Source organism: Pistacia vera, unplaced genomic scaffold (assembly GCF_008641045.1).
Source record: "Pistacia vera cultivar Batoury unplaced genomic scaffold, PisVer_v2 Contig277, whole genome shotgun sequence".
Taxonomy (NCBI): Eukaryota; Viridiplantae; Streptophyta; class Magnoliopsida; order Sapindales; family Anacardiaceae; genus Pistacia; species Pistacia vera.
In genome coordinates, this window is record NW_022196087.1 from 288,645 (window position 1) to 315,060 (window position 26,416).

General features: G+C 41.1%; 1 protein-coding gene across 1 annotated transcript; it reads right to left on the minus strand.

Annotated features, from left to right (window-relative positions):
• Positions 1-14,902: 14,902 nt before the first annotated feature.
• LOC116133918 lies at positions 14,903-20,667 on the minus strand. Its single transcript, XM_031419589.1, has 3 exons — positions 20,373-20,667; positions 15,363-15,553; positions 14,903-15,160 (listed from the first exon to the last, which is right to left on the minus strand). The coding sequence occupies exons 1-3, from the start codon at positions 20,665-20,667 to the stop codon at positions 14,903-14,905; spliced, it is 744 nt and encodes a 247-aa protein (XP_031275449.1).
• Between the last annotated feature and the right edge of the window lie 5,749 nt (positions 20,668-26,416).

Sequence of the window (26,416 nt, forward strand, 5' to 3'; positions counted from 1 at the left end):
ATCTAGAGGAAGAAGTCTATATGGATATTCCTGACAGGCCTAAGACATCATCTAACTCCAACAAACTTTGTAGACTTCGAAAATTCTTATATGGACTCAAGCAATCTCTACGAGCATGGTTTGAGAGATTAACTAAAGTAGTAAAAGGTTATGGATATGCCTAGTGTCAATCTGACCATACTCTATTTGTGAAGCACTTTATGGAAGGGAAGATGGCCAGCCGTTATTATTGTTTATGTGGACGACATCATTCTCATAGGTGACCATGAGGAAGAAAACATACTTCTCAAACAATTCTTGGATAAGGAATTTGAAATCAGGGACCTAGGGAACCTCAAGTACTTCCTCGGGATGGAAATTGGTTGATCAAGGAAAGGCATCTGTCTCGCAACATAAGTATGTTCTAGATTTGTTGAGTGAAACGGGAATGATTGGTTGTAAACCTACCGAGACCCCCATGGATCCAACAGTCAAGCTTGAAGTTAATGATGGGAGTGCTCCTGTCGACAAGGGACAATATCAATGCCTTGTGGAGAAACTCATTTATCTCTCCTACACTAGACCTGACATTCGTTTCTCCATCAATGTAGTCAACCAGTTCATGAATTGCCCAACTAAAGACACATGACTGATGTATACAAAATTCTGAAATATCTTAAGATGACTTTGGGTAAGGGTCGATTCTTCTCAAGAACTTCAAAGAGAAATATTGAAGTTTATTCAGATGTAGATTACGCAGGATCCATTATAGATCGACGATCAACTTCAGGATTTGTTCTTATGTGTGGGGAAACTTGGTGACTTAGAGAAGCAAGAAGCAATTAGTTATAGCCCGTAGTAGTGCAAAAGCATAATTTCAAGCTATGGCACATGGAATTGGTGAAGGAATTTGGTTACAAAGATTATTGCTAGAATTAAAGGTCACCTTCGAGCCACCTTGGAGCATCCTATGGAATTATATTGTGACAATCAAGCCGCCATCAGTATAGCCAAGAATTTGATTCATCATGATTGAGCTAAGTATGTGGAGATGGATCAACATTTTATTAAAGAAAAGATTGAAGAAAGAATTTTTAAGGTTAGCTATACTCCAACAACCGATCAAACTGCAGATATTCTCACAAAAGCTCTTGCTCGAGCCACATTCGAAGACTTTGTAGAGAAACTTGGTATGATCAATATCGATACGTTGGCTAGAGGGGGAGTGTTGAAAGTCAAGCCTTTGATTGTGTTTATTTGGTTGTTTTATTTCTTTTTTATATATTAGCCAGTGTATCTTGTTTATTAGGAGTTTTTAAATTTCTTAATTATTCTTTTTCTTTTACAAGAAGATTGAATTCTTAATTGCCAAATCTTCTTGAATTATTTTTAATTTTTCTTTTAAGAGAAATTCCTTTCCGAAATTGTCTCACCATTGTAACCTATTTATTTTTGTCTTCTTTATTCAATAAGATATATCATAGAAGAAATTGAGTATGTGTTTCTTCATTCTTCAGGTCTTTATTTTCTCCACTTATACTTGAAAGTTCTTCTATGTATTACTTCTATAACTTGATACAAATAGTATACGAGTTAGTATGAAACTGAAGTAACAAGTAAATAGAGAAAAAATTTAAAAATACCATCATGGTAAATCATCTATATAAGTGTATCACCACCGGATAAATTTATACCATTTTTGAGTCTTTACGTTCATTTATCTTTAGATTGAACATGATTGATATTTGTTAAGATAATACTACCATTCTAAGAGTTTATACAAAATCTTGCATACAAAGTGCGTGGACACTACTTTTGTATGACTATTTCATTCACTATTATTTAAAGTGCATGTGTTAACTTAAGTTTTCATAATAGTTCATCCAATCAAATTTTAATACGTTACTTTGTATGAAAAACCTTGTATAAACTTTTTGTAAGTGTAGTATTATTCAAATAAAATAATTATATAATATATGTAAAAGGACTTTTGAATCACATGAACACTATCACTGTTATACTATAAAGTTTCTGGTAAAATTAAATAGACTAACACTGAAATACCATAAACTTTCACAATAAAATTAAATAGTGTTGATGCGGGATTTTGATACCAACCAAATGCACGTGTGAAATGCCGAGCTGACCCAGAAGACACACGTAAATGAATGAATAAGAGTAAAAACAATGGAGAACGGTGTTTAAAGTGGTTAATCCTACGTCCACTGATTTCGTATTAATGATAGTGGTCAGGTCGCGTTCAACGGACTGACTTACAAATGATTATACCAGAGAGAGAGTGTTATCCTCTCTTTTTGAGAGATTAGCTAATCCCTTAAATGAGAGAGGAGCTCTCAATTTATAGTGGGACGGATTAAGGTTATCATTACTAAATCTGTGATTTGGTGGGATTATCCGTGCAAATCCTCCTTTATGTCCCATTGTCCACCTTTTAAGAGTGATTTACGTGTTTTGGTGCAGGGATTAGACACGTGGAATCGCCATAGCCCCTGACCAGTCTGACGTGCACTCACTATCCTGACAGGAATGTGTTGTGCCTGTCATTGCATGACGTGGCTGCCTCTGACTTGCTGCAGACCTGTCTAAGCTCTGACTTTTCATGCTGACTGGGTCTTGCGTCAGCCCTACTTTTTCAGGCATAACAGAAGTCCCCTAGTTTTTAAGGTGCGAGGATTGGACCTTGGAAACTATAATTCATGCCGTGACAAGATGCCTTGAGGGAACTTTGGCTCTTCCGATCTATTTAAAAAGAGGTCAAGACTTTGTTTTTTGAACGTGCGACCCGATACGGCCTTTGTGTAAGGATGAACGACCTGATTTTAGCCCATACCAGTGCTTTGATTCGATTTTCTGAGATTCATGACCTGAATACACTTGGAATTCGCCTCTGGGCAAGGGTCGGGCTGTTTCAAAACTGTACTTGAGCCACGTTGCTTTGCGACCAGCCAGACGAAGAGTGTTCTACATAACGATCTCTTTAGACATTATCTGTTGCATTTTCGTGATGGATGCATTTAATGAAGCACCTTTTGCTTTGACAGACATGTCCTGTGCGCAATAAATGTCAGCCATGCGCATTAAATGCGAGACACTCTAAAACGATACCCCTTATCAGAGCATTAAATGCAGATTGAGGTGCATTTAATGCGGCAGGAGGACCATGCCGTCGCTTGGGGCTTTCAACAGAGAAGGACGACAATTTGGTTTCCTTGGAGCGTGACGGTCACCCTTGCTCATGGATCTGCGACATTTGGTCGCGATCGATAGTGAGGTACATTTTTCCGCCCAAACGTCGTTTGATTTCAAGGAAACCAAGCACCAGTTCTCTTGCTAAAAAACCTAGGTTCGATTCAGGCAATGTCACCACACATCTTTTCAGAGGGAGCAAAATACTTTTGCAAACTTGGATTCTTTGCCTTCCAAACCAGCGCATACTTGCTATTCAAAGTGGAAGGATCCTTCTTCATATTCTGTAAGGTAACATTTTCTGTTTTATTTCTTGTTCCCAATAGTTGATAAATGATATGTCTTCTGGTAGTTGACTGAAGACAAAATGTTTTTGTTGGGCTCAAGCTGTGAATGGCAGCTTGAAATACTTTGTTAGAGTTTTTTCTAGGATTTAGGAAGTGAAGTGTTTGCTTTCCTCCACGTCGTCGTACGGAATAATGTACGAGGGCTAAAAAGATTCCCTACTTGTTGCTTTTGCAGACTGCAGTAAGATGGACCCCTCAACGACCAGGTCCGAGGAAGAGACCAGTTCGCCTACGCAAGATGTTCCTGCGAGTCCCACCCAAGAGATCTTCTTGGTACTTACTAAGGATGAGCTCGAAAGAGTCATAGACCAATATGGTATCCTCGAGGATGTTTTCTACGATAGGACGTGCATAGCTCGGCATCCGCCACATGGGTTAACTGCGACCTCCAAGGAGATCTTCAAGGGTGGGGGGTTGATCCCTTTCCACCCTTTTGTCAGGTCGGTCTTGGATCATTTTGGGATCGCACCGGTGTAACTCACACCGAATGCGTACATGATTGTGGTTGCCATGTACATCCTGTGTCGCGAGAATGGGCTCAGTGAGCTGACTGCAGTAGAGCTCGGTTGCTCGTACATCTTAAAAAAGAGCAAGGACAAGGATTCCTACCACTTGTCCAGGCGACCTGCTATAGCAGCTGGGATACACAGTTACCCTAGCAATATGGGGGCCTACGAAACGAAGTTTTTCTTCTTTCGTTACGATGGTCTTCGCCGCTTCCAGGACCCGAGTAGGTTCTTTTCCTTTAATGAACTCATTTGACTTTGTTTTTCTTACTAACGAACTGTTTCTTTTTCTGTAGTTAACAAAACGACCAGTTTGGAGCTGCTCACAAACCCGGATAGAATCGTAGCCTTCGATTTTTTGCCCGAAGCGAGTCGTGATGCAAAGCTGCTCGTGACAACCACGAACTTGCGGAGGTACGGCTTCTTTAATGTAGACGCGACCTTAGAACCCCCATTGAGTAAGTCACGCTAATTGGGTCTTTCCTGTTTACACAATGAACTATTTTGACTAACGATGCTCGCATGCAGCAACTGTGCCTCAAAAGGTGCCAAGGTCGCCGCGACGAAGGCAGTTCACTTTCCCTCGAGCAAGGACCGCTAGGATAACCAAAGGTGCTCCCGCTAGCATCCTATTGAGGCTTCCCGACCTTCGGCTGGCGTTCTGATCATCCTTCGGGCACTTCCCAGCCTTCGGCTACTCGCCCAAAGCAAAAGACAACGGCCCAATGACCTAGAAAGAGGCGACAAATTCGAGTCGAAGAGTCAGAGTCAGAGTCCAAGCTGGAAGATCTGGGCATTCAGCTCGGGGGGTTACAGTCAAGCATTCCCATCGCTTTAGGGGCATCTCAAGTAAGGCTAGGCAAGGTCGTCGGCACTAGAAGGAGGTTGGGTAAGGAGCCGATGGGCGACACCCCTGCCAGGGGTCTTGGTAAGGATACTCCAATGCTGGATTCAATGGGACAACTGCGGGATTATTTGCAGCCGATGGTCTTTGCCTTTTTGGAGTGCGAACTCGCAGAAGTATTCAAAGAGTTCGTGAGTTCCGACCAAGTGGACCTGATGTCCACGTCAATCCAGTGCATAAGCAAGGTAAAACAAACTGCCCTCAGCAAGGACTTCGCCTTTTCATTTTTGGTAAACTGCTTATTCTTTTTGTTTGCAGGCTTTGCTTTCCATGCAACTATCCCTACAAAAGGTCCGATTGGGAGCTGTTGTGGGAGAGGTCGCGCTGAAGGAAGAGAACGCATGGCTCAAGCAGGATTTGTAAGCCGCTGAAGTAGAAAAGGAGCTATCTGCTGGGTCGGCAAACCAGTATCTGAACGAAAGGAATGCGGCTCTTCGGATGGTGGATTTTCAAAGGTCCGAGCTCGAGAAGCACAGGGAGGAGGTAAAAGAGCTATAGAGGACCATAGCCAGGCTTTCTAAGGAGGTCGGCAAGAAAGACCAGGAGCTCAGAATGGCCTCTCAGCTAGCAGAGCAAGAGAGGGAGGCCTTCGGGAAGCAAAGGGAGGCTCTCGAGGCTGAACTCCAAATAAGCCAACGAAGAGTCAATTCTCTGATCGAAGAGATGCGGAGCCAAGCAAAGGAGATCGAGGCAAAGGCTGCCGAATAGGCGATCGAGTCCATCTATGCTCTGCGATCGAAGAATCCGGAGATTGACATGTCTAATATTCCGGAGGATTGGCGAGAAACTCTTATATCCATGGCGCGGCACGAGGATGAGGAAGCAGCGGAGGTCACCCAAGGATTCGATCAAGGAGAGGCTTTGGGGTACCCCCTGGAGTCAGCCGACCAAGAGGATGGCGACCAGCCCTGAGATGAGGTCAGGTCCCCAGGAGTTAGGATTAGGGCTGATACTTTGTAATTTATTTCTGGATTTTGTTCACTATACTTGTTTAATGAAATGCACTTTTCTTAAGTCTTGAGCACTTATTTATACCCAATGAGATCGCGTTCTAATTGTTTATCATTGGAACAAGCCTATGCGATCATAATTACAACACATCTATATGAGCAGAATTACATGCGAAAATTATTACAAAGGAACAGGATAATACACTTGTTATTCACATTTACAAAGAATCTTTACAAGGAAAAACTGAGTTCAGAATTACTGATAATATGGTCGGAGATGCTTAGCATTCCAGGCTCGGGGTACTTCTGAACCATTCAGCCTTTTGAGATGATAAGTGCCCAATCTTATCATTTTGGCGATGCGGTATGGACCTTCCCAGTTCGTCTTAAGACTCCCGCACTTGGTTCTCTAGTACCGAGAACTTCCTTCAAAACAAGATCGCCAATCTGGAAGTCTTTTTTCCTGACCTTAGAGTCAAAGAACCACTTTGCGTGCTGTTGGTAAGTCGCTATTCTTAGTTGAGCCTTGCTGCGATGTTCTTCAACTAGGTCCAGACTTGCGTGCATAAGCGCTTCATTGTCGGCTTCAATGTACAGGTCTCTCCGAAGTGAACCAGTTCCTACCTCCACAGTGATCATTGCTTCACAGCCATATGCTAGCGAAAAAGGAGTTTCTAAGGTAGAGGTTCTTGGAGTTGTTCTGTTACCCATAGGACTTCGGGGAGGTCGTCGGCCCAATTCCTCTTGGCTATGCCAAGCTTTGCCTTCAGAGTGTGCTTGATGGTTTTATTGACAGCTTCAACTTGACCATTCGCTTGCGACCTTACGATTGAGGCAAATTTTTTATGAATACCTAGCTCGTCGCAAAACTGCTTGAACTCCTCGTTGTCGAATTGTTTACCATTGTCTGAGATGAGAGTATGAGGAATTCTGTAGCGGCACACGATATTTTTGAATACAAAGTCCTTGAGCTTTCTGGTCGTGATCACGGCTAACTGCTCAGCTTCGACCCACCTGGTGAAGTAATCCACCGCGACCATGACATATTTTACTCCCCCTCTACCAACTGGCATGGGACCGATGAGATCGATCCCCCACATGGAAAACGGCCAGGGAGTGGTCATAGTTATTAGTTGGTGGGAGGGAGTCCACGGTATGTTCGCGAACCGCTGGCACTTGTCACACACTTTGACAAAGTTGTACGCGTCTTCTTGGATTAGGGGCCAGTAGTACCCTTGGCGAACAACTTTGTTGGCAAGAGATCGTGTGGCAGTATGGTTACTGTAGATCCCTTCTTGTATCTCCCTCATAATGTAATTTGCTTCTTCGCTGGTTACACATCGGAGGAAAGGGGCACTAAACCCTCGCCTGTACAACTGATCTCCGATGAGGGTGTAACGAGCAGATCTTGTTCGCAGAATCCTTGCCTCGACCTTGTCATCAGGCAAGGTCCCATCCTTGAGATACTGAATGATAAGGGTCATCCAGGAATCTGATTCGGTTATATTCACGGCGTGTTCGATCGAGTTGGTACTGGGGTTCTCGATGAATCGAACAGGAATGCTCTCCGGTGTATTTGAGTCCAACGATGAGGCTATCATTGCCAAGGCATCTGCCACAGAGTTGCTATCTCTAGGAATCTGTGTGATCGTGAAGTGCTTGAACAGCTCGAGTGCGGCTTTAGCTTTCTTCAGATAGCTGATCATATTTTCTTCCTTGCCTTGGTATTCTCCTAAAATCTGGTTAACGGCCAGCATGGAGTCGCTGTGGATAATAACCGCGGTTACACCTATTTCTCTAGCCAACCGTAGTCCAGAGAGCAGAGCTTCATATTCAGCCTCATTATTGGTTGCCTTAAAACCGAACCAAAGGATGCCATAAATGTGAGTCCCTTCGGGACTCAAAAGGAGAAGATCGACCCCGACCCTCTTTCTGTTCGATGATCCGTCGATGTAGAGGCTCTAGGTTGATAGATTTTGAGTAGTTTCCTGAATGACTTTGATGGGCTGTTGCTCCGACCCATTCACCGGATGATATGAGAATTCTGATATGAAGTCGGCAACAGCCTGCCCTTTGATAGTTGATTTCGGTCTGTACTTCAGATCAAACTGACTTAATTTCATAGCCTATTTAAGCAACTTACCCGACGCCTCCGGCTTTTGGAGGACCTACCTGAGTGGGTAGTTAGTCATTACATGGATTGTATAGGTGTGGAAGTAAGGTCGCAACTTTCTGGAAGCAATCAGCAGGGCATAAGCCAACCGTTCCATTTTTGGATACTGCATTTTGGCATCTAACAGACGCTTGCTCGCCTAATACACAGGCCATTGGACCCTATCCTCTTCCCGAATTAAAGCTGCACTAACCGCGAACTGAGAGACGGACAGATACAGGAGGAGGATCTCTTGCGGAAGAGGCTTGGACAGAAGAGGTGGCTTCCCAAGGTATTCTTTAATACTCTGGAATGCTTGTTCGCACTCGGGAGTCCATTCAAACTTCTTATTGGCCCTTAGAACATTGAAGAATGGTAGGCAGCGATCTGTTGCCCTCGATATGAAGCGACTTAGTGCCGCTATTCGCTCATTAAGGCTCATGACCTGCTTTTTGTTAGTCGGAATTTTCATATCGAGGAGAGCTTGGATTTTCTCGGGGTTAATCTCTATTCCTCATTGGTTAACCATGTACCTTAGGAATTTTCCTGAGGATACTCTAAATGAGCACTTGAGGGGGTTTAGCTTCATTATGTATTGCCGAAGGATGTCGAACATCTCAGCGAGATGCACTATGTGATCTGAAGCGACATGCGACTTGACCAGTATGTCATCTACATAGACCTCCATCGACTTTCCGATCTGTTTGAAGAACATTCGGTTAACCAACCGCTAGTAAGTTGCGCCAGCGTTCTTGAGGCCGAAGGGCATAACTTTGTAATAGTACAGCCCCCGATCTGTAACAAAGAATGTATGCTCTTTGTCCGATGCATACATCAAAATTTGGTTGTATCCTGAGTACTCGTCCATAAAATTAAGCAGCTCGTGCCCGAAAGTGGCATCTACGAGCTGGTCGATCCTAGGCAGGGGAAAACTATCTTTTGGGCATGCCTTGTTGAGGTCGGTGAAGTCGACGCAGGTCTGCCATTTGCCGTTAGGCTTCTCACTAGGACCGAGTTAGCAACCCAGGTCGGATAGAGCGTTTTTCAGATGGATCCATTTCGGAGGAGGTTATCCACCTCAAGTTTTAAGGTGGCATATCATTCCGGATCCATCGCTCTTCTCTTTTGGTGAACCGACTTGGCTTCACTGTCAATGTTCAACGCATGGCAAATAATATTCGAGCTAATCCCGACAATATCTGCATGTGACCATGCGAACACATCGATATTCCCTCTAAGGAAGTTGGTCAGTTCGGTAGCGAGTTGGGGGTTTAGATTGCTTCCAATCCTTAACACTCTGCTCGACTCGCTCTGGTTGACCGACACCTCAGACAGATCCTCAACCAGCCCACTGGAGGGGCATTCCTACATACGAAGATCCACGTTATCCTCGACTGGGGCAGACTGTGGCTCGATCCGACTGATCACCATTGCCCGTCGGGGAATGCCCCACGAGATACCTTTCCCTTTGCACTCCATCTGCACTGCTTTCACATAACAGTCGCGAGATGCGTGCTGAAATCCACTGGCTTCCCCTATCCCCGTCGGGGTGGGGAACTTCATCTTTAGATGGTATATCGAAGTGACCTCTTGAAGTTTCTGAGCAGAGGTCGCCCTAGGATACCATTAAAAGCAGATGGGCAATCCACTACCAAGAATTCAGTTACCTTGGTCACTTTGTCGTAGTCACCCAATGTGAATAGAAGCAAGATCGTTCCTTTGAGGATCAGGTGGTCCCTGGTAAAACCATATAGGGGAATCGAGGCGGGCTTCAGGTCAGCCTCGTCCAAGTTCATCCTTTCGAAAGCTGCCTGGAACAGGATGTTCACAGCACTTCCATTGTCCACTAACATTTTGTGGACATTATGGCGTCCTATCAGCGGCATGATCACAAGAGCTCATCGTGGGGATGATGCAATCGAACTACATCTTTTTCGGAGAAGGTAATTTCCTCCTCCCTGCGAGCCTTTTGCGGTCACCACGTCGTGCTCATTACACTGATGGGGTCATGATGGGCTGCACAAGCATATCTTTCCTGGGCACCTCACGAGTTCCCTGCAAGGTGCGGTCCCCCAAAGATCATATTGATGTTGCATATAACTTTGCGATCACGTCGCTTCTTTCCTAGTTCCCCTCGATTTTCCTCCTGTGCGGGAGTGGAATTGTCAATATATTCCTTGAAATGCCCCTGCTTGATGAGGTCTTCGATTGCCTGCTTGAGAGCTCAGCACTCGTCGGTGTGATGCCCATTATCCCGATGAAAATGGTAGTATTTTTTACTATTTCTGGCTGATGGGGGATTTTTCATGGGCTCAGCCTCTTCCGACTTATCAAGAATAGCCGATACAGATGCATTCAGAGGCGTATACCAATTTCGGTCAAGATCGCGACGAGGAACTGGTGCATAGGACTTTTTGAGTTCATGGCGCGGTTTCTTTCCTTTTCGTTAATCGTCAGTAACCCACCTGCGATCAACTCTCCTACTCTCCCCTAGACCAGATGCACTACCTAAAGCGCCGGGGTTGTGGCGGTGGAGCGCCGCCACGAAATTTTCAATGCGAAGGTACTTCTCTGCAAGGTTATAAAAGCGGGTGAGGGAAACATCATCCTCAGCTTGTAACTCTTTCCATAGGTCGGTCTGTGGGCGAACTCCTACTATGATGAGAGTTCGAACAGACTCTTTGGGAGTGTGAGCTACTTTATTAAGTTCTCTGTGAAATCGATCGATGTACCATTGGAGGGATTCATCCCTCTCTTGCCTTATGTTGCTGAGGTAGCTCAAAGGCATCGAGAACTTCTGGTTTGCCTGGAAATGCCTCAGGAACGTTGCGCTCATCTAAGGCCACGAACAGATCGATCCTGGAGGGAGTGACCTGAACCACCGCTTGGAATAAGAGGTGAGAGTTACTGCCAAACAACGGCACTTTGCCAAATCTGAAACCTGGTGAAGCTCTATCAAGTCATTGAATTCATACAGATGATCCTGCAGATCAGAATTTCCATCGAACGCCCGCATGTAGGGCATTCTAAATCTCGACGAGAGAGGGGCGGCTAGTACTGTTGGAGAAAATGGAGATGCTGATGTGACCTATTCTTGCTCATTTTGCTGAGCTCTTAACTGGTCTAGAGCTCGCTGCAGCTCCTCAATCTGGGGCAGCAGAGCTATCTGGGGATTGCTTTCTCCTATGCGAGTTCGACCCTCGCGATTGCAGTTAAGGAAAGTCCAGAGGTCGGATTCCACCTCGCCTTGGCCGGCAGTTTCGACCGCTCTTGACACACGTTGGCTAGAGCCGTGTGATGGTGATGGATGGTGCGGGGAATTTTCACAACCTTCGCGGTGGTAAGAACCGCCCCGCAGAGTATGGGAACCTCCCTCATGACTGTGATCAGGATTGCTTTTCTGGCGGTGATGATAATCGCCCTGCCCAGAACTTTTATGGGGGCTTCCATGCGACATGGCATAGGACGGCTCAGGCTACAACTTTTCATCGAGTCTTAACACTACGGGTATTCTATTCTGGACGTGGTCGGTGTTCGCCGGCCCTTTGGAGCCCTTAGGTCCATTTTTCGCCACTTGCTTACCCTTTCTTCGACTCGCTGCAGTGCTCGTAGCGCGCACTATCGCCCTTTGATGTGTTTTTGCATGACCTACAGGTGTTTTTGGCGGTTGTACCGCTTCATTTGATTCGGGTGGCACGCCTTGGTCCAAACGGTCCAACCTTCGATTGACCGTTTGGAGAGTATTGTCGAACCTCTCTAGGTAGCTTCTGAGGGCAGGGTCAAGTTGCGAACTTGAAGGGATATCCCCCACGACATTTTGCTAAACCGGAGGTGCCTCGGGAGAGGCGCCCTCCTACGCTTGGGGAGTCTCCTCAGCACCCTGATAGGTTTGCTCAGGTTTGTGTCGATGAGTCATTTGCTGTTGTATGACCAGTTAGTTAGAGATTCTCTTGATGAAGGATGAATACTAAATCAGGCCCTTCTTCTAGCGCCAAACTGTTGATGCGTGATTTTGACACCAACCAAACGCACGTGTGAAATGCTGAGCTGACCCAGAAGACACACGTGAATTAATGAATAAGAGTAAAAACAATGGAGAACGACATTTAAAGTGGTTTGGATGCTAAGGAAGCAAATCCTACGTCCACTGATTTCTATTAATGATAGTGGTTAGGTCGCGTTCAGCGGACTGACTTACAATGATTATACCAGAGAGAGTGTTATCTTTTCTTTTTGAGAGATTAGCTAATCCCTTAAATGAGAGAGAAGCTCTCAATTTATAGTGGGACGGATTAAGGTTATCATTACTAAATCTGTGATTTGGTGGGATTATCCGTGTAGATCCTTCTTTATGTCCCATTGTCCACCTTCTAAGAGTGATTTACGCGATTTAGTGTAGGGATTGGACACGTGGAATCGCCATAGCCCTTGACCAGTTTGACGCGCACCCACTGCCCTGACAAGAGCGTGCCATCCCTGTTATTGCATGACGGGTTGCCTCTGACTGGCTGCGGACCTATCTAAGCTCTGACTTTTCATGCTGACTGGGTCTTGCGTCATCCCTACTTTTTCAGGCATAACAAATAGATTGGTCAATTCCTTGGTTTACCATGGCTGTGGTAATTTCTCAGTCAGCCAGAGTGTGTGCATGTGAGAGAGAATCGAAAGGTTGTTAATTTTCATTTTTTCAATGATTTCAATTAATTAATATATGGAATGTTATAGTTAAATCTTCTCGGACACCGACAATAATCCTTGTAATAATTTTCAATTGGGAAACTTGTCGTTGACTTTCCCAGTAAATTTTGTTGACCACCTTAATTTTTCACTTAATTATCCTCACCTCACCTAAAACACGTTTCTGGAGTAATTTAATATTTTCCAGCATTTCAAGTAATTTAATTTAATAAAATAAGAAAACTGGTACAAAATTTTCTCAAGTAATTTTATGTGAACAGAGCTCAGCCTGTAGTGAGAACTGAGAACCACCCAACAGCAAAGGCTTTGATTTCGAAGAAAACATTATTTCACAAGAGAATTGACAACAACAAACAATCCTTTTCTTTGTCCATAAAATTGGGTGGGCTGCTCTTTGATCTCCAGACACGGATCTCAAATAATTGCGTGTGCTGAAGATTAGAGCATATGGAGAGAAAGAGATCAATGTGGCAGTTGACGTTGCCTGAGTGATCTCACTCCTCTGCCTGTTAATGACCTCACCAGCACAGCTGCAGAGTTGCCAGCTCATCCCTAAATCAACCATATGCTATAAATATAATTAATTATTTAATTATATTGATGATATACCTTTGTGCTTACAGGTGAAAATCGAGTCGAGCTGCTCGCAAGCTACTCAAACTCGATTCGATGTTGGCTCGAACTCCACTCGACATTAATCAAGTTGAGTTCGAGTTCGAGTTCCAATAATTCGAGTAGTTAATCGAGTCGAGAGTCGAGCTTGATCACAATTGACCTCGACTCGATATGTTCGCGAATATTTCCAAGCTCGATGACTAAGTTGATAGTTTTTAGAGTAATAAGGGTCATATGTAATTTAAAAGTTATAAAATTTATATATCCACCCCAGTTAGATGAGCTCGAAATTGAGTTCGAACTCGAACTCGATTAAAACTCAACTAAAACTAAAAAAAACTTAATTATACGAACTCGATTTCCATTTTTAAGTACCGAGTTCGAGTTTGAACTTGATTTCTCAAGCTCGAACTCAAACTCGAACTCGATACTGTAGAGATCGAGTCAAGTTTGATTTACCAGATATTCGACTTGATTTCACCCCTATAATTATGCTACAAGTTATAAAGGCAATAACAACAGTAGCTATTTATTTGTTTTCTTGCTCCTAAATATATAAAAGAAAACAAAAAACTAAAAGACAATCCAAAAGTAAGATTTTTGAAATATTAAGAGAATAACTATTGAAGAATGAGAAACAGGGGAATTGCAGAGTAAAAAACAGAGGAAAACAGGGGAAGAAAAAATTAGTATATATGTAAGCAACATATAATAAATCTAATTATTTGAGAATACTAAAAAAAAACAGTCACCATCAATGGGGAACTCCTTGTTTTGATGCAATCTGATATAATAACCCAGTAATAATTTAGATGAAGCATTGCCATAAACCCAGTAATAGTTTAAATGAAGATTCTGAATGCATCTCAAGCTGTGGCTATAGGTTCTTGCACAGAATATGAAGAGAATTGATCACTGAAGGTTCCTGGGCTAATATTTTCCAATGCCTTGAAAAAAAAAATGTCTAAGTTGTATTGTAGGGTTCGGTAGGTAATTTAAACTAAACAAGAACAAATTTATGAGATATCTCTCTCAAATTGCATTAATCATGTGGTCTCAGGAAATACAATTCGGCTTTTGATGATTCTGAACCTTTTCCTCCTCGTCGTTTTAGTGACAAAACTCGTGGTAGAGGATTAGCGCATCATAATTCAAATGCTTTTTAAAAATACTAGCTTTCCAAATGCACCGATTAAGAGTTTGCAGTACAAGAATATTAGTACGCAGTCTGTATAGCACTAAAGTGACCAGAATATAAAGATACATAGATTAAGATTTCTTTCAGAACTCTCTCACATGGAATCTCACTTAGTAGACAACATGTTTGTTTTGCTTGCGGAAAATGCCAGGGCCATATGTGGAAACTAATAAGTATACCAAGAGAGGATATTGAGCAGAAGCAAATAAGAATATGGGCAGACAAAGAGAAGCAGCCACCAGAACCAATCCATGCGAATTTTCGCCAGAAAACACAAGATAAGCCGCGCAAGCGAAGGCTATCATCGTCGACGTTACAGAGAATGAGGACAATGTAAGACACTGTATTAACTTCCCGGGAAGCGCTTGAAGAAATCTTCCTCTGCATAGCGCGAAGTAAAAATGGACGAAAACATTATAATGGCAGCAAGTGATGAACACATGGAGATCGTATCTGAAACACCGAACATTAAGAATGTGGTTTGTTTGTTAAAATTCGGTCTGCCCTCATCGTTGTAATTGCCAGGAATGGTCATTCCTGCTGCAAATGCTAATGTAGCAATGAGTGCTGCTGCTCCTGAGGATGAGGTTGCAGCGGATTTCATCTATTTCTCACATTTTTTAACGAGTTCCTTATGTTCCTCACTGCATACCATTGCCAGGGTTTTTCCTGTAAAATTTCTATCCTCTTTGAAGTGAGGGTGTACAAGTTTTTATATCTCCTGCATAAAATTATCAATAATTTAATTACTAATAGTTTATGTAACAGTGCACTTTTACAATATTGTTTTGAGTCAGAGGTCTTACCTTAAACCAATGTAACTCATGTTTCATCTGCATAGCTTCACCGGGGATGAGGTTTAGTTTATACTCCCGAGCCAATTTTCCGGCTAAGTGCAAGACATCTTTACCATAACTGTCTTTAGACATCAACAATAAATTTCTGAGACTACTTATCTCAAAAATGAGGTTGAATACCTTTTCCTGACGGTTCATGACTGCTAATTGGAGTGCATTATAATTCATTTCATTTGAAAACAATTGACATGAGCCGTCCCGACCCTCTCTATCCCATAGGCTTGGGGCACACCATGAGACTCGGGTGACCGAGACGTGCCATGTGGGAAAACTATGAAACATGTTTATGAATTAAAATATCATAAAACTCTTCTAGCTAAAAAAATTTATAAGCAATCCTTTTGGGTTCTCACAAATAAATATAATATCATTTGTAAATAAACAATTGCAACTGAATTTTTACAAAATGAAACATATAGTATCAGATTTTTTCATATCTTCTACAATCTAAATCATGAAATGAATTCATGATGAAGAAATATAAACTTTGTAGCAAAAAATAAAACACAACTATGATACATATGATGAAATGAAGTCGTGTGGCTCAATCTTGAGTGAGATTCACTCCTTTGCACGATCTCCTTCTTGATCTGGTGGGGTGGAAAAGAAAAACATTTAAAAATGAGAGGTGAGCTATAATGCTCAATGAGTGGAGAATAGGTTAGTATGCAATAAAATACTTCAATATACAATAAAACATCCATACTCATAAAATCTCATTTCCATAAACACATTTTATAATATAAACCATCTTCCATAGCCAGTGCTAAAATCTCTCATGGCAAAAGCTCCATTATGAAAACTTTTATGATAATAGATCAATACTCATGTTCTCTAAAAAATATCATTTCTAAAAACATTTCATATACAGATAGCACTTGTATTTATAAACTTCCATTTTAAATTTGTGATATACATATACATATCCAAACCTTCTCTTCGTTACATGTGAAAACTCTCATTCCACTAGTACCACGAGTAAATCTGTCCAACCTGACAAAATCTAACATCGTGCGGGTTGATCCACTAGATCCATCTTACTAGGCGGAACGGTCACTACTCAAGCCTTCGACCCAACAAGACCATGCATCGCTCGGGCCGGCACAATCATATCCTTTCTAGAGATATTGCCTCACTTGAGCCGTCGACCCACTTACGCCAGCAAAATCAAATCAGGTCTAGTGATATCTGTCTCACTCGAGCCTTCGACCCACTTGGGCTGGCAAAATCATATCTAGCGATATTTGCCTAGCTCGGGCCTTCGACCCTCTTGGGCTAGCAAAATCAAATCAGGTCTAGCGATATCTATCTCGCTCGGGCCTTCGACCACTTGGGCCGGCAAAATCATGTCCAACGAAACTTGCCTCGTTCGGGCCTTCGACCCACTTGGGCCGGCAAAATCAACTCATGTCTAGCGATATTTGCCTCGCTCGGGCCTTCGACCCCCTTGGGCCAGCAAAACCATGTCATATGCATGCGTAGAATCAAATCAATATCATAAAGGGGATGGATACTATATATGGTGGTTTGAAAACTACTATCATTAATATATATACCTTTAACTCACCATTTTACATAGATCTCATGCCTTCATTCATCAAGAAAACATATAACATAACATTAAATTTTTATGTGCAGTAGAAGGCTATAATACAAGTTTTCAACATGATTTCATGATAACACTTTAGCCCAATTTTTATATTATCAACAACAATTTTCCCAAAAAAAAAAAAAAACTCAATTTCTCATGTAAATCAATAACATTAGCAATGAATCATATTTATATAAAGTAAAGCACTAAATTATGGCAAATAGTAAACCAAAACAACTCATTTGAAGTTTATAACAAACATTTATTTCAAAACGAAAGTTAGCGTTTGGATTTTCCACTCACTATTTTGGAGCTTAACCCTTAAGCCAAAAAACAATTGAAATCCTCTAATGATGCCCCCGCTTGCCTCCCTATATACAAAAACCAATAAATGCTCCACACATAAGTTCCTGAGGTAACACCCCAATATTAAAATCATTGGACACTTCACACACTAAAAGATTAACCTAACTTCTTCTTTAACAAAACTGTCTCAAAACTGAACATTAATCGTACTCGGATTTTTCATAAAAATTTCATTCGTCAATTTAAGCCATAATTTTAATGAAACATTCTAGAGACACACAAATTGTTCCCATAATTTTTTCAAATCATTCTAGAATCAATAACTATATAAAACACGATTTTCTTTTAACTCATTCAAAATGCCAACTGTCTCCAAAATTGAGGTTATTGACTTGTAAAATTCGTAACAATTTAACCTGTAATCAAAATCCTACGAAACTCTCCAGAATTAAACGACACATATAGGATTTACAGAATTTAAAATCATTCAATTTGGATAATAATAGACGCATCAAATCATTTTCCAAAAATACATGTTTAGCAGAAAATGAAAATTCCAGAATTCACAAGACAAATCCAAAAATCCATATAAAATTCAATTCTTTGAGTTTTTGAATGAAATAAATTTTCAAACACTCCTCAAGAAGTCTACAACAACATATCCGAAATTCAGCTTAAAAAAAAAAAAAAAAACCCAAAACATACAAACAATTTTCGGAATTCCAGATGGCCAGATTTTTGTATAGTGAACCCTTATATCAAAATCGCATCTTTAATCAAATTTTGTTTAGGAAACACATATTTGTTCTACCCACATAACATTATTGAACTCAATCTTCCCATTTTAGTGTAATCTCATGCTATTAGACTCAATTATAACCAACACAAATCAAATGAACTAAAACTCATCAAAGAGGGAAATTTTAAGCTTTACTCACCTCCCATATGCTTGATTTTCCTCCACTCTTTCCGATCACCAGAGTTTTGTTTGCCAACGGCCACTTTTCCAGCCACCTTCATCGTTCTCTACTCCTCTCTCTCTCTCTCTCTCTCTCTCTCTCTCTCTCTCTCTCTACGCTCTCTTCCTTTCCTCTTCTTTTTCTCCTCTCTTTCTTCTTCTCCCCGTCGTTCCCTTCTTCTCCCTGTTTCTTTTCTTTGATTGATCATTGTTCATCAAAATACCTGGAAAATCTTTAGTCCTCCCTTGTTTCGGCTATTGCACTTTACTCCCTTAAAACTTTCAAAATCTATCACTTTACCCCCAAAAATCACAAAATAAAATTCTATATAAAAAAATACAGGGTAGTATAACAATACTGCATCAGGAAATGACTTTATAATCTACTTGACAACCTCAATAATTTCCAATTCCGCTGCTAAAAGGAGCGGTTGTTTGAGAAGGAAGGAGGCTTTTGTATGGTCTAGTCTATTTGTAATCTCTATGCATAAGTATCGGACAAGTTCAAGTGTTTTCCAATGTTTTTACCCTTGATGATTTCGAACTGCAAATTAAACAAACCCCGCAATTAACATAACCATATATCAAGTTAAAATTTTTATNTTTTTTTTTTTTTTTTTGGTTGGTATGGAGTGGAATATTTTTACATATGAAGAGTAGATTTTTGGTTTCAATTCTGTTTAAGAGGAGCAGGCCTTCTGTTTTGACTAGAGAGAGCATAGATTGGTACTTATTTTGGGGAATTAAATGTTCAAATTTTGTCAAGGGTTAATGAAAAAATAAGGCCTTCTGTTTTGACTAGAGAGAGCATAAATTTTGTCTATATTAGGCAAATATGTAATCCTGTATGATTTGTAATTTCCTTGTGAATTAATATCCATATGTTTCCTTGGAAGAACCAGTGAATTGTTCTGATCATTGTTCTTCATTTATTCAACATTATGATTTTGACCATCCATTTCAGTGTATGTGCTAATTCCCATCCACTGTATTTTTTTTCTGCTCTTGCTAATGGTACAACACTTTGTGGTAGCTGTCACAAATCTGTAGTTTTTATGTTTTAGGTTTTCTATTTGAAAATATACATTTCAATTTTGCTATGCATTTGTTAAGAGATAATTGATGTTGCTTATCTCCAGCATTATGTTTTATTTTTGCAATATTGTATCGAATTGTCATCAGCTTTGGCAATGTTTCCTTCCATTTTGCCATTGGAGGGGGGGGGGGGGGGGGGGGGGGGTGTGTCATTATTCCAAATGGGTTTACTATATAAATTGGGCGCTTGTTTTAGTGGTTTTAGTGCCTAAGGATGTGAAGATATGCATTGCCCAGATTCATTTTTTTTTTATCTTGGTATTTTAGGTTGGGTAGCTGAGGGAGGCATCAAATAAGTTTCATAATGCATAGTTGAAGTTGTTCTTGGAAGTAGAGCGTGGACTGGTAATTCTTTCCTTCCTATTTAGGCTTTCTGGTTTCTTCCTTGAACTATCATCCTATTTTAAATGATGTTATTGTTTCATTTTCAATATAACTTGTACTTCAATAGTGCAACCTAACTAAAATATATACACATACTCAGCAATTACAAATATACCCTTTACTCTATATATACATAGTTTCCAACACTCTCGCTCAAGCTGGAGCATATATATCTATTATGCCCAGCTTGTTACAAATATAGGTTACCCTTTTACCAATTAGAGACTTCGTGAAGATGTCAGCTAGTTGTTCCCCTGTTCTAACATGATTAATAGCAATTAGCTTTTATTCAAGTTTCTTACATACAAAGTGACAATCCACTTATATATGCTTAGTCCTCTCGTGAAAGACTAAATTGTATGCTATATGTATGGCTGCTTGTTGTCACACCACAAGTCCACAGTCTCTGGGTCAGCAAACCCAATTTCTCTAAGAAAATGTCTTGTCCATATGAGCTCACACGTAACTTGTGCCATAGCCCGATACTCAAACTCTGTACTTGACCTAGCTACCACCGGTTGCTTCTTACTTTTCCAAGAAATAAGATTTCCTCTAATAAAAACACAAAACCCAGTCATAAACCATCTATCCACAAATGATCCTACCCAATCTGCATCTGAAATACCTGCTACCTTATTATGACCATGATCGCTATAAAGAATCCCATGTCCAAGGGCTCCTTTTAGATACTTCAAAATATGGAGGACCGCATCCCAATGAGATGTCCTAGGAGATGACATAAATTGACTCACCACACTCACTGAAAAAGCAATATCTGGACGGGTTACTGTAAGGTAGTTTAACTTTCCAACTATCCGTCTGTATCTCTCTGGATCACCAAACATCTCTTCATCCTCAACATTCAATCTCACATTAGGAACCATAGGAGTGTCACAAGGCTTAGCCTCACTCAGACCCATTTCGGTCAACATATCTAACACATACTTGTGTTGAGAGAGAAAAATCCCTTTCTTACTCTGAGAAACCTGGACTCCTAGAAAATACCTTAAAGTGCCCAAGTTTTTTGTGTGAAATTTGGAAGCCAAAAAGTTTTTCAAACTCTGAATGCCAACATCATCACTGCCAGTGATTACAATGTCATCAACATAAACAACCAAAAGAATGATGCTAGAACTAGATTGCTTATAAAAGACAGAATGATCATAAGCACTTCTCTGTAAACCAAACTGAGTCACCACTTCGCTAAACCTCCCAAACCACGCCCGTGGAGATTGCTTTAAGCCATATAAAGAATTCCTTGTTAGAGTAAGTGCCCAGAGCCAATCAATTATTGTAGAATTGACTCTTTGTAATAATGTTCATTAATCAATAAAAGGCAATTTTATTTTATATCGCGTAAATCATTATTATTGCAATATGTATTGATATATGTCCTTAGAATGGTAGAACCATGACGAGGGTATCAGGTGTTTCAAATCTTGATAGTGAGAACCCTATGAGCACATATGGTGGCCATTCTAGAAATATCCGTAGCCCCAGTATTATTCTGAAGTAAGGGCACAGATAATGCGGTAAGGTTATCATAGTGTTGAACGACCCTATCGAAAGGCAGTGACTGATCTCACTTGTCAAGGTTGTTTGGTGACAACCTGGTGCAACACATGGGTGCTTGCTGTAGGCGGATACACCGCAATAATTTCACTAGACTGACCCACCAGAGGATTCCATATGGATGGTAACCCTAGTGTCTATGGAACAAATCCTCTAACGAATAGTGGTGCATTGATAATCCGTGGATTATACCGTTTTCATTAGACTTTTTAGTCAGATTTCAGGCACTTTCTAGTTCATTTTGACCTGAATTGTTGCTTAATTCTTTACATTTCGTGTTTCAGGTTAAAATGGACATTTTGAGCAAATAAGGACAAAATTGGAAATTCTGGACTTAGAAGTTGGCGGATCTCAGAAGTTGGGAGAGTTCGGAAGCAGGATAAAGCATTATGAGGCTTGTCTCCAAGGGAGAGCACCTAGGATCGAAGAATCAAGCGAAGATGCAAGCAGAGTGGAAATTCTGTAATTTCAGAACTTCTCAAGAAGCTTTGCCGCGGCGAAGTACGCCAGACACGAACATATCTGCTTCTCTCTTCGCCGCGGCGACGGTCATAAATTCCAGTTTTGTAAAACACACAGTTTTACTTTGTGCGTGTTTTTTTGGAGAATTTGGGCAAGGTATAAAAGAAACACTTAGCCTTTTTGGAAGGGGACTTCAAATAGGGTTTTTAGCAGCTTTTTACATTTCCTTTGAATTAAGTTTTAAGCGATTTTGAGCTGTAACAAGGGTGAAGATTCGATTTCGAACCAAGGGATTCATTATTTGGGGAAATTTCTTGTCTTTTCTCTCATTTTCATTATGTTGAACTTTAATATTATCGTTTTTCTTGTTTGTAGTGTTGATTTAGCTATGAACTAACCCATTTTGGGTTAGGGTTTTGATTGTAATTCGGATTTTAATGGGTTAAGTAATTGATTGTTTTATTTTCATATGATTATGCTTTGATTGTGTGTTTACTCTGAATTTTAATGCTTATATGTGATGAACATGGTGAGATTGAGAAATGAATCATGTTAGGCTTCTTGGGTAATCACCATTGTAGTATTGGATGCTAGAGATAGATTCAAGAATCAATGAAATCATTGTAGGATTCTGTTGCTTAATGAGCTTGGATTTGTTAACTTTCAAATTGTTGGGTGCGGAAAGTTAATAAGAAGAGTAGGAAAACATAGCCTAAGAATGTATGTTTAACACTTTAGAGAGTTCGATTTACAACCAATGCATATGAATATGAATTTAGTTTAATTCTTAGGTTTAACCCATAAAATCCGAATGAAGTCAAAACCCTACCCGTTTTACTTGAATTGATTGCTATCCGTGTTTTCATCTCGCATTCATAGTTGATTTTAGTTTAAAATTTATTGTTCAGTTTTAATTAGAAATAGCTCCCATCAATCCAAAAGAATTCGATTGCTTCAACTTGAAACATTAGGAAACTTAGTGCTTAGCTAACAATCCTCGTGGGAACGATACTCACTCATCACTCTATTACTTGAGCGACTAGTGCACTTGCTACATTTGCATGTTGTAGGAAACACGCATCATGCATGTGATCCTTAGACTTAAGATCACCGGAGCGCCTTGTGCACCGATTGGTGTAGTTTGACACTAGCCTAACGCAGTTCTTTTCAGAGCTGTCAATACGGTGATGATTGGCTGCATCAAGGAGTGTATCAAGACTATGGTGGATTGACAGGAGATAAAGTCAAAGCATGTCTACGCTTGTGCCTTAGAAGAAGTCTGTCCCCATTTTTGGGGGACCTAAGGGACAGCAAGTCCCACATGGCGAGCCGGGTCACTTACTCACATGCGTGGATTGTCAATGGGCCAACCCTCTTTAGGATTTTCCGGATGATTCAAGAGTGGACCAATGTCACGATGGGTAATATATCAAAAAGAGATGAGATGCCATTGAACAACATCGTAGTGGTTGAACTTTTTGATATGTGGGATTGATTTTATGGTCCCTTTCCAGTTCTTTTGGGAACACATATATCTTGTAGCGGTGGATTACGTGTCGAAATGGTTGAGGCAGTTGCATTGCTGACTAATAGCCAGGGTAGTGATTAAGTTTTGAGAAATAATTTTTCTCAAGGTTTGGGGTACCACGGGCAATCATTAGTGATGGAGGATCTACTTTTGCAATAGGCAAATGGATGCACTGTTGAGTAGTATGGAGTGACACATAGAGTTGCAACCACCTTACCATCGCAAACCGAGTGGGCAACTGGAACTGTCGAATAGAGAACTCAGGGGATTTTAGAAAAAACAGTTAATGCATCTAGGAAAGATTGGTCATGGAAGCTGATGATGCGCTATAGGCATACCGAACCGCTTTTAAGACTCCGATTGGTATGTCTCCATTTAGGTGTTTATGTGAAGCAGTGCCACTTGCCGGTAGAACTCGAGCATAAAGCATATTGGGCAATCAAGCAGCTAAACTAGACTTGAAAGCTGCTGGAGAGAAAGGATATTGACTTGTAACGAACTCGATGAGTTTCGTCCGATGCATATGAGAATGCTCGTATTTACAAGGAGAGACAAAAAGGTGGCATGACAAGCATATCTGGAAGAAGGACTTTGAAGAAGGGCAGAAGGTGTTGTTTTCAATTCTAGACTTAGGCTTTTTCCTGGAAAACTTAACTCATGGTCCGAACAGTTCACAGGACGTGACAAGAGTTCACCCATAATGGAGCGGTGGAAATGTCACAGACGAAAAAGACACTTTACGGTAAATGTAGAGATTGAAGCCTGCATAGTTGTGATGAGGATTTGCAAATCCCTCCAATGCCTTTGACATCCCAACTTGAAGGATTAAGAGAATCGAGCTATCCTATAACAAGCGCTTCCTGGGAGACAACCTAAGTGTTTTTAATATTTGTTTTTCATTTTGGTTTTTTGATGTGTTGAATTCATTTGAGTTTGTCATGATTTTTAATGTGTGTTTTTGGGTGTTTCAGTGAATTTTTCAACCAAAGAAAGGAATTAAAATGCTCCAAACTTCGCCGGGGCGAAGAAGTATTCGTCGCGCGGCGAAGCATTGTGAAGAAAATTCGGTGTGAAAATCCCAGACTTCGTCGCGCAAGATGTTCTTTCCGGGGTGAAGCAATTTGAAAATTGTGTGAGCCTGACGTTTTCACCCCGCAGAAGGAATTGTCTTCACCGCAGCAAAGAAAGGAGGAAAAATTTGTGAAAATTTCTGGCATTGTGCGCCGCGCGAAGAAAATTCTTCGCCGAGGCGATTGCCTCTGTATGTTTTCGCCCCGACGAAGATTTTTTCTTTGCTGCGGAGAAACCTGGGTATTTTTTAGGGTTCAGCACGAAGACGTCGCCACGGCGAAGTTTTTGCTTCACCGCGCGACGGTACTTTTCTATAAATACCCATTTTTCTTTTTCATTCTTCACGCAACTTTTCATTTTCACTTGAGAGAAAATTTTTCAAAAGTCATCTTTTGCCTTCCTAGTGTTTTTCCACCCAATTTACTCTCCTACACCTTCCTAAAACACCAAACAACCCATTTCACAACAATTTCGCGAAAATTCACGAAAATTTTTTAATATCAAAAATTTGGGCTTTTCATCTGGAGTGTTTCTGGTTCAATTGGTGGCGAATACTCCTTCATTTTGGTAAGATCTTAATACCCAAAGCTTTTTATCGCACAATTTAAGTTTTTAATTGTAGATCTGAAATTATGGTTGCGGTTGAGTTGTGGATTTAGGTGATTTTTAGTGACTGTGTGAGTTTGTTAGAGAGAGTGTTCGTGCATGGATGTTTGGAGTGTGGTATTTTGAAATATTGACGTTTGTGTGGATGAAAATTTTGTAGTTGAGGGTTAAAGCGCGAATGTTTTGGGTGTTGTTTTTTTTTGCACATTGATTGGTTGTGTAGAACACTGGTTTGATTGTTGGTGGGATATATTTTGAGTGAACTTTGAATTGTGAACATGCCTGCCAAAATTAGACGATCCATACAAGTAAGGCAAGGAAAGAACGTTGACAACCGTTTTGTTAATAGAAGCCCGAAAGGTAAGGGGGGGGCAACACAAGGAAGGTAAGGGTATTATTCCTGAGCGTGGATGACCGTGAGTCAGGCCTTGCTGGAGTGTAGGGAGACGTTGGGAGATGTTTATGAGTGCTCCTGCACAACTGGCGGTGAGCCGCTAGTAAGGGAGTTTTATGCCAATCTCCCGAATTTAGAAGGTACAGTTTTTGTAGAGAGGTATGTCCATTACGAAAGGGTGATCAAGAGTTCTTGACCTACTGAAACTTTCTAGGATGAGTACGTACAGTTTAAGAGTCACGGTTTGAGGACAGTATCATCCTTCTAGTCTTGCAAAATCGGATGCAGATTGGGCGTTTCGAGAAACAAGAAGACTCTAAGGGAACTCAATTGACACCGTGGACTCGCTGGTGGCTATTTGTGTCAGTGCGAAATTGATGCCAGAATCACACCTATAGCATAGTTACTCACAAAAGGCATATTGATTTACTCTATCGCCACAGGGAAGCTTATCGATGTGGGAGACATGATCCTCGAACAGCATTAAGCTAGCCTCCAAACCAGGGCGAACAAGTTACGGTTTTCCCACATCTTATCACAACCTTGTGCCTTAAAGCTGGAGTCGGGTTCAGGATGACGAGCATCGTATTCAGCTGCCCCATTCTAGACTCAGAGTATTTAATGAAGCACCTTGACCGTCCGGAAGCTGCGCAACCAAGAGCGACAAAAAGGCAAAGAACAGGCCTTGCCACATCGTCAAGTGCAGACTACCGACTACACAAGAGATATGCATCGATGATGGGTTGATGAAGATAACAAAATGTCAGGAATGGGTTTTTGAACAGACCCACGATGTATGAGATGCAGAAAAATAGCTTTAAAGAGCTTAACATGACACTTCACATACCAATGGGCCAACTGGGACTCAGATGAGTGGATGGCGTCCGAGGAAGATAGACAAGATAGGAAATGAGGAAGAGAGGAAAGAGAGATGAGTCGGAGCACCTGTTTTTGTTTGCTTTATGTTATTTATTTTATTTGATTTTGTTGTTCATTTTAAACATTAAACTCAGTTTATTTCTGTTTTGGATTTTGT

Excerpts from the sequence above, each read along its gene's own strand:
- LOC116133918 (XM_031419589.1), bottom strand. The coding sequence starts at position 20,667 with ATGGGTCTGAGTGAGGCTAAGCCTTGTGACACTCCTATGGTTCCTAAT. Across the intron at positions 15,554-20,372 it reads TGGTCATAATAAGGTAGCAG|TCATGAACCGTCAGGAAAAG; the intron begins GTATTTCAGATG and ends TCCAATTAGCAG. Across the intron at positions 15,161-15,362 it reads ATGAGTTACATTGGTTTAAG|ATGAAATCCGCTGCAACCTC; the intron begins GTAAGACCTCTG and ends TGTGAGAAATAG.